At 36.3% G+C, this 8,446-nt stretch overlaps 1 protein-coding gene across 2 annotated transcripts; it reads left to right on the top strand.

Annotated features, from left to right (window-relative positions):
• The first annotated feature begins 2,203 nt into the window (after window positions 1-2,203).
• Window positions 2,204-8,122, top strand: LOC135798196 (aldo-keto reductase family 1 member A1). Of its 2 annotated transcripts, XM_065310953.1 has the most exons (7): window positions 2,204-2,352; window positions 4,971-5,164; window positions 6,561-6,702; window positions 6,782-7,002; window positions 7,060-7,307; window positions 7,361-7,615; window positions 7,975-8,122. In XM_065310953.1, the coding sequence occupies exons 2-7, from the start codon at window positions 4,982-4,984 to the stop codon at window positions 8,012-8,014; spliced, it is 1,089 nt and encodes a 362-aa protein (XP_065167025.1). In that variant the 5' UTR covers window positions 2,204-2,352; window positions 4,971-4,981; the 3' UTR covers window positions 8,015-8,122. The 2 variants fall into 2 exon arrangements, with proteins under 2 accessions (XP_065167025.1, XP_065167026.1); XM_065310954.1 differs by lacking the exons at window positions 2,204-2,352; window positions 4,971-5,164 and adding an exon at window positions 6,117-6,411.
• The last annotated feature ends 324 nt before the right edge of the window (window positions 8,123-8,446 follow it).

Below are 8,446 nucleotides of genomic sequence, written 5' to 3'. Positions count from 1 at the left end.
ATTGACGTTTCTGCGGACCTTCTTTTCTCCCTACGCATTATAATAATACTTTTAGTTCAAAATAGATCAAAGTATAAGGTTTTTGTACTTACGGGGTATTTTTGGCGGGCAATATCTTGTGCATTGTAACCAGGTAAAGGGTAATCCGCTGTTTTGTGAGTCAAATGTGTCGTTTAATTCTTGTGCTTCTTGGTAACACTTATCATTGGTGTAACTGTGGATATTCCTTCTCGTGGTTGCATAATTTTCAACTTCTTGCGGTTGTGGTAATTGTGGAAGTGGTGGAAGCTGAAGGTAATTGTAAACCGATGTGTTAACTTTCGCAAAACTTGTACACGTTGTACTCGAATTTAACTTTGAGTTTCCAGCACGATTTAAAATATGTTCTATGGTAAAATCCGATGGTTTTCGACATGTTGCATCTTCTTCGTTTCGATGATGTCGCTTATCACTGGTCATGTTGTGGTTGTTTCGGTTTTTGTAAGTTTTTCAAAAATGATTCACTATCGAAAAGGGCCATTTATCTTATAGGTATCAACCTCTCTCCCCACTATCAAGTTTTGAGGTGGAGATTGAAGTTGTGGATGTGTTCCCGGTAGCGCCCAGTTTGAAGGCACGGCCCATTTTGTGTTTGTATGAGTTGAAAGCCGATTATCTCTCAATCTTTGTGCAATCTGTTTGGGGAAATTAAGCATGAACCCGCGATGCACCGAACAATGCCGATGCAAAATTTCATCAGCGCTGATTGTTTTTCGCCACGGCTATCGCATGTGAGAAAAGAATATTAACAAGTGCGGAATTGAAACCTCATCGCAAGTTATCGCAGTGCCATGATTGTTTTGATTCGTCGCTGCTACGCTATGCAATGTGTTTACTTAGTTCTTATTGGCAATTTTCCGTGCGATTTTTAATTTTACGAATTGGATTATGGCTATATGCTCGACGAACTCATTTCAACATAAACCTAATTTAAAATGTTACTTAAGGAGTCAAACGCTTCATCCATGCATCGTCAGGTTCATTTCGAACAACCCTTTTCATCTTTTCATGTTTTTATGATGTTTTCTCACAAAAACTTAACTTTTTCTATACTATTCCCAACGAAAATCCGCTTAATGCAATTGCAATTTACATTTTGTAAGTGCTTACTTACATTGGTACCTACACATGTTCGTAGTGATGGCATAAATAAATAAACAAGCGCATGTTTCAATGTTTCAATGGCGCTCTTCAGCTTGCGTTTAATTGCCTTGTAACCCAACACCGCTGAACGGACCGGAACAAGCAGAGCGAATGAAATCGAAAAGCGGCTAATCTGTTTTGACAGTTTCATTTCGAGCTACTTCCAACGATGGAATAGGGGCAGATTGCGGTAGGCCAAAGAAGGGAGCCGCGGGAACGGCCCTTCAACTTATTAGGGACCAATGGGGGGTCTGGTATTGCGGAGTGCGTTGATAAAGATGATTCAATTGTGATTATTTATTCAGGACATTATAGTATCATAAACGCAGTAGCTATACTTTTATAAAACCAGAAATAAACACATTATTTACTATCATTTTTATATTCCGTGTTTTGTTACAAACTGTAGTAACAGTTGAATATGCCAATTGTACGAAAAATGTCGAAAATATAAATAAAATTTTTAACACAACACAAAATTTTAAAATGAAAATAAATACAATATGTGAAAACATAAACAAAATAAGAACCAAATATACTTAAGTATTATTATTCTTATCAAAAAGCCTGTTACCTTTTGATGTAGGCGAGAAATAAATTTAAATAATATTATAAACCTATTTTTGCTTATTAGTTTAACTTCTTTATTATTGTTTAACTAGCGCCATTTCGAACGGCGAATGTAATGTAGCTGTACCAATGTAATAAGTTATATGTTTCATACGACAAATGCATTGCGGAACGCAACTTGGAAATATTAATGTAAATATTGTAAATGGTTATTTGTTATGATTTTTATGTAAATTTAGATAGATTTTTGACGATTCCGACAACATAGCTTAAAACTGAAGTTAGAAAAACTACAACAATGCATATCTGTCATATGAAACAAATCGATTTATACATATTAATTTATCGTTCAGACGTCAGAACTTTGATGCAGTCAACTTCATTTTTTATGAAGATAATTGATATGTATTTGATATTGTAAAAATTAACCTTTGCAATGCAAAATTCCAGTGTGAAAAATAGAGTTTCACATTTCGAGAGTAAGCAAAACGAGAAGCACTTGTGCGGTTGACCACAAAGGCGGATCGTTAATTCTTGCTGAAAACGGGCACGAGCCTCCATGCACATTGTCCGTAATGCACACCGATTATTCCCCTCTGAGTAAGTACATCTAGTAATACGCAAGCCCACGAAACCATCGCCCTCATCTAAACAAAAGCCGCCATTCTTCACAAAACACACGCCTGACTTAATTTCAGTTTAATTTCTTCTTTGCATAAGCCATAAGCTACGTAAGTAACAAGCAACAACATACATAACAATACAATACAAGAAAACAGAGTTGTATTTGCTCTGAGAAAGTTAAAGTTTAAGCGAATTGCGCGGTCAACAGTTTAATAAAAGGATACAACTCTGTTTAAATTTTATGTTGTCGTACTTACCAACAGGTATTAAAGCTGAATACGCACGTTTGCACATTAGCACATGATATTTCTCATTGTTGAGCAGTTTGTGCGGTTGTTTATGCGTCTCAGGGGTGTAGATTACACAATAAGAATGACCGCGAGCGTAAAACTCAAGTGGCGTCGCTTGTAAACATGATGTTAGAAGAAAATACGTATGAGCGTGCCGACATTACCGGTATGAGTATCCATTTCATCGTTGTTGCGCTTTTATTTAATCTGCAATGGATACTCTCTAGCTTAGAGGTCACGCTGGGTCGGAATTTGTACAAAGAAATTTATCAACAATCATCAGCACCTAAACATCAATCATTTAATCACACTGTTTAAACAATTTTTGTCAAATATTTATAAAATAATTCTGTATGTACATTTTTAAAGTTTTTAAAGTTTAGGTTACACTCGCATATGCTAATCTTGTTTTCGTTGAAAATCGTCGGTGATCTTTGTGTATTTACTTCCTATTGAATTAACATTGTGTTTGCGTTTGTTTGCACATTTCCCAGCTAAGTATTGCACTTTTTACACCATTCGGAAGATGTATAGGAGTACATATTATGTTCATTTCTCTGCCCTCATTGATTGAAACAAATTTCTCCTGAATACCATCACTATTAACAACTAATTCCCACACAATTATCCAACACTTCATGGAAAACGGCGGCACGCTGCTTCTTCATTCTTCAATAACCATTCGGTTACACTGCTGCTCATTTTACTCATGTATTACGTGACGCAAAGAATGCCGCCGATGCAGTTCAATGTTTTGATTTGTTTGCCTGCGTCCAGCCCATTCGCTATTGTCGGATAAGGTATCGGTTTCATTTCCATCGGGGTGCAGCAATCGTTTTGCGTTTGCTTCTGCGTTTTTGAGCAGGCCGCAGCGCTCCAGGTGGTTGTTAAACGTGCATGATACTCGCGCATATTAACTTACTCATTTCGCCGGTGGCAAACGGATGCGACGCATGCAGTCGAGGCAAAACGCCTTGCACTTTGGTGTTCCTGTCGCATCTAATCGATATCAACAGTGCGATCGAGTAGATACGATTATAATCAAGATATCGCAATGCCGTTGTAATGAGATGCGAAATTATTCAGCGATGCGGAGCAAATTAACTCGTAACAGACATTCTAAGCGTCCCATTATTATCTCATCGTATCACATGGGTTTAATTTGTAAATTTAGATCATTTCACAACCGTTTGAGTTTTTTAATAAAAACTTTATTTTAAATTGAATTGGGTTAATTTCAAGCTTAAAAGCTTTTCAATTTAAAGGATTTTGTATTTCAATTCGTATTGGGTAATTTTGGTTCAATTCCGATCCAGAATTTCCAATTTCCAATGACACTAGTGCCTCGTCTATTCCTAGTAGTTATTTCAGTCTTATTTGCAGTTATCTCCACTTCCGAGCAAACTCTCGAATCCCCTTTGCTAAGCGATTTCATACAACTGCACGCAAACTCAATTTATATTGTTATTGTTGCACTAGTTCCCGGAATCCGGCTTGTTACTATTGCTGCGGAAGCAGAAACAGAAACTGCTACCTATTATAAATATAAACATCTAGCTCATCTTGAAATTTCAATCTCGTGCTAAAAGTGTTTTTGTACTTTCGGGTTAGATTCACATCCAACCAGAGATGACAATCTTCACTCTTTACAGTAGGTACCTACTGTGTGTCAGTTTGCGGACAAACTCGTTAGAAACCACTTGAGATGAAGCCGCGTCGAACGCCGAATTGCATTCGTATTATTTGTAACAATTGCGGTCCTAAGTGGACGCTTTATTTCGGCGCTGGGCGATTGTCGTTTTGATTATCTCCGTTTTGCCAACCGAAGAGAGAGCACGCGAGATGTTTTGGTTGATGATGAACGAGGATGACGACAAACACCAGGAGCATGTTACTCGAGTGTGCAATTAACCGTGCGAGCTGTTTGCGGACACGACCATTGGGCGCTGTTATCATCATTGAAGATCTAAGCGACGACAAACTCGTAACAAACAATTCGACAATTTCCACATTTAGCATCTCTTGTATTTTCAGCCTTATGAGCATATTGAGTATTCAGCTGGCTAATGGAGACATGTAAAATTCCAAAACATTTTTTTTTTTGATTTGTTGGTGATTTGTAAACCAGTAGAAAAAAATTAATGTGTTATTACCTAATAATACTAGAAACTAATCAAAACTGCTAGACTGGCTAGTTACTTAGCTAAAGGTTATCCAGACCAGTTTTCCTTCGAGTTGTTCTGAGATGACCATTAGTTGTTTATATGCGAATAAGACTAATCGCATCGCGTCACATTGTTGCAGCCACTTGAACCATGAGGGTCTCACAATCGCGCGCGACGTTCATCTTCGGCGTTATCGCCTCCATCTATCGGTTTTGCGACTTTTGCTTCGGCGATGTGCTGGAATTGGATGACTTACATAAAACTCGTGTGATACCCACCTACGATATTCAACCAGTCGGAAAAATGCCCACCGTTGGTCTAGGAACATGGATGGTAAGTTAAAAATAGACGTAACCTAAAATAACTGCTACCAAATATAAGTAATATTAAGTTATGTTTCCATAAAATTGATTTGTAATGATTTACATTGCATTATTGATGAAGTCAACAAGTTACACAATTATTTCACTTCACTTCGCGGCTTGATTAATTAATTCCGCCAGCTTGCAAAGTCAGTTCAAGGCTATCACCAACACATTTTCTCTGGTTGGTAATAATATTCTAGTTATACAATGCAAGATAAAGTGAATTTTGTATTTTCATGATTTTTTTTTTGTTTATTTTAATTTTATTTTGGTATATTTTTGAGTTTGTCATTGAGTTTCCGTTCCGAATTTGCCCTCTCGCATTAATTACTCTCGTGAACGCGGAGAGAAAGTTCGCCTGTTGAGCTACGAAGATTTAATTTGAATTAAAATCTTATTAAACTCGTTTGTCGTTAATGCGTTCGGCGCTCGTCATAACCCAAGCAGCAAAATTACAAAAGAGACCAGAATGTAACTGTGCAATGATAAGCCTAGTTGAGCTAAGATATTGAGTGTAGGAAATGAGTTTGTTTTCATGTCATCTTTTTGCTCGCGTTCTTGTCGATTTGCTCCGGTATCTTTTCTTCTTGTTTCGTCTTACTCGAGCGGTGAGCGCAAGGTGCTGCGGAAGTTTAGAAAGTCAAGGTTTCAACCGGCTTTTCAATTGCAACTGAAAGCAAAACATACAAGCAGTTACGCAAAATTCTTAAAAAATCATAATTAAAAATAACTTGATAAGTAAAGTAATGTTGGGTATTTCCATAAACAAAGTCAATGTTGAAATTGTTAACACAAAAATGTTGATGACAGTTTGCAACAGTTTGTACTTATGAACTCCCCCCAACTTCCTTCCCCTTCGACAAACTTGTCGTGGTTCACGTTTTGTTCGGTACTTATCTGTGAATCAACGCAAGCTCAGTTCATTCCGTAATTAGTCCGACACCGGTTGCACTAAGTTTCCGCGGCGAATGCAATTCTGCAAAACGGCACAATCGATGCGCATAAATTACAAGTGCTAAGTGCCTTTTACTTTTATTCGCAACGAATTCGAATTGCAAACGAATCACATTTAAATTGAATTTAATTTGATTGTCAATTATTCGTCATTTTAACAGCAGTTATATTCTAATTTAATTAATTGCGATGGCGGGTTGTATTGAGACTATGTTTTATAATGGGATTTCTACTCCGTCAATTGGTTTCGGTACTTGGCAAGTAAGAACAAGTTTCTGTACATTAAATTAACATTTAATTAATGCTATATATAACTTTATTAATAGTAATGTTTAATATTTATAAGGGAAATAATTGTGTTTTTTTTTTGTGAACTTGAAGTGACCTGGATATACGTGATTTAATTTTAGGCAAAGGACGATGAACTTGAGCAAGCTTTGAACAACGCTCTGGAAGCTGGTTACAGACACATCGACACCGCGACCGTGTACGAAAACGAGAAGGTGATTGGGAAAGTTCTCAAAAAGTGGATCGACAGCGGTAAACTCAAACGTAAGCAACCAACATAACCTATGACAACCTAACAAACCTAACCAAACTACTTTTCTTATTATTTTTTATTATTATTTAGGCGATGATTTGTTTATTGTTACCAAACTTCCGCCATGCGGCAATCGTCCATCCGGCGTCGCCACATATCTTCAACGTTCTTTAGATGACTTACAACTTGATTATGTTGACATGTATCTTATTCATACGCCATTTGCTTTCATTGAATGCGGTGATATGCATCCGATGAAAGATGGCAAGATTATGTTGGACATGAATACTGATCATGTTGCAACATGGAAGGTAATTACATTGTTACGCACAAATAGATTGTTTAATAATTGTTTTTCTATTACCAAGGTCATGGAAGAACAAGTCGACGCTGGGAAAGCGAAGGCCATTGGATTATCCAACTTTAACATCACACAGATCAGCAAAGTTCTCGAACATGCGCGAATCAAACCTGCTAATTTGCAGATTGAATTGCACGCATATCATCAACAGGTCCCACTGGTAGATTATGCCAAGAAACATGGAATTGTTGTCACTGCTTATTCACCGTTGGGTGCACCTGGGCTTTCCAAGTTTATGGAAGATATGAATCAAAAGTAAAAATTATTGGTAATATGTATTAATTAAATTTTAACTTTTGTTTTTTAAGGGCACCTAAAATGCCAAATATTTTGGATAATCCAGTTGTTGATGAAATCGCTAAAAAACACAACAAATCTCCAGCACAAGTTGTTCTTCGTCATGGTGTCCAAAAAGGCTTGATTGTCATTCCGAAGAGTACAAACCCTGGCCGCTTGCGTCAGAATTTAGACATCTTTGACTTTGAGCTGGATGAAAACGACATGTCCAAGCTGAACGGTCTGAATAAGGATGCCCGCTTCTTGGACTTCAAAGTGTTCCCAGGGTGAGTACATGAGTACGCAGAGAAGCACGTCTAACTAAGTCTTCAACCTTTGGCCACTTAAAACTTCTTAATTAAAATTGCACTCTTCAGTTTCTCTTGTGCTTCCTTGGCTTGTCTTTCTCTCACCGATTACAAATAACGATGAAGTTTTGTTAATCAATAATTTAATCAAGTGCTTTTTCACCTGTCTAGACACATTTGTTCTATTAAGAATTTAATCATGCTGATGCATAAAAAGTTTATTAATGGTGCTGGAATTTAATTTAGTTAATTTTGTTTTAGTGCCTTAACCTTCCCACTTTTATTAATTTGTAGATTTTTTGTCGGAACTTGGGTTAATGTAATAATTTAATTTTCAGCATTACGGAACACCCGGAGTATCCATGGAAGAAAGAGTAAATTCATAGATTTTCGTTGACAAATCGTTTATATAACATTTTTGTGCGTAAATTTATAGTGTATTTTATAGTTTAAACAGATTAATAAAAGCTTTATGTTAACAACTAATTATTTACATTATTACGACCAAAAAAAGAAATTTTAATATTTTTTATAACATGACCATCTAAAATGCCCGAAATTTTAGAACAAAGTGCTAAAATATTTTTTTAAAATTGCATGTGGTACCTAAAACTGAAAAAATTGACCAAAATTAAAATAAAATGGAATTGAACACAATATTGATAAATTTATATTAAGAAACATCTTGTACCATATATTTAAAACTGCTAAACTGGTTTTTAAAACCAATTCTTGTAGGAATATCAACAAAGGAAGATTCAGACAATGAAACTAACCTAAAAATCTACAGCAACTAATAAAATATGAATT

The sequence above is a fragment of the Atheta coriaria genome, unplaced genomic scaffold (genome assembly GCF_025399875.1).
Source record: "Atheta coriaria isolate IRGN ID8LTWV9N9 unplaced genomic scaffold, Caltech_Dcor_3.1 hic_scaffold_9_pilon, whole genome shotgun sequence".
NCBI classification, from domain to species: Eukaryota; Metazoa; Arthropoda; class Insecta; order Coleoptera; family Staphylinidae; genus Dalotia; species Dalotia coriaria.
Note: the sequence above shows the minus strand (reverse complement) of the source record. Positions and strands in the feature narration are given on the sequence as shown.

Excerpts from the sequence above, each read along its gene's own strand:
- LOC135798196 (XM_065310953.1), top strand. The coding sequence starts at position 4,982 with ATGAGGGTCTCACAATCGCGCGCGACGTTCATCTTCGGCGTTATCGCC. Across the intron at positions 6,703-6,781 it reads CGACAGCGGTAAACTCAAAC|GCGATGATTTGTTTATTGTT; the intron begins GTAAGCAACCAA and ends ATTATTATTTAG. Across the intron at positions 7,003-7,059 it reads ATCATGTTGCAACATGGAAG|GTCATGGAAGAACAAGTCGA; the intron begins GTAATTACATTG and ends TCTATTACCAAG.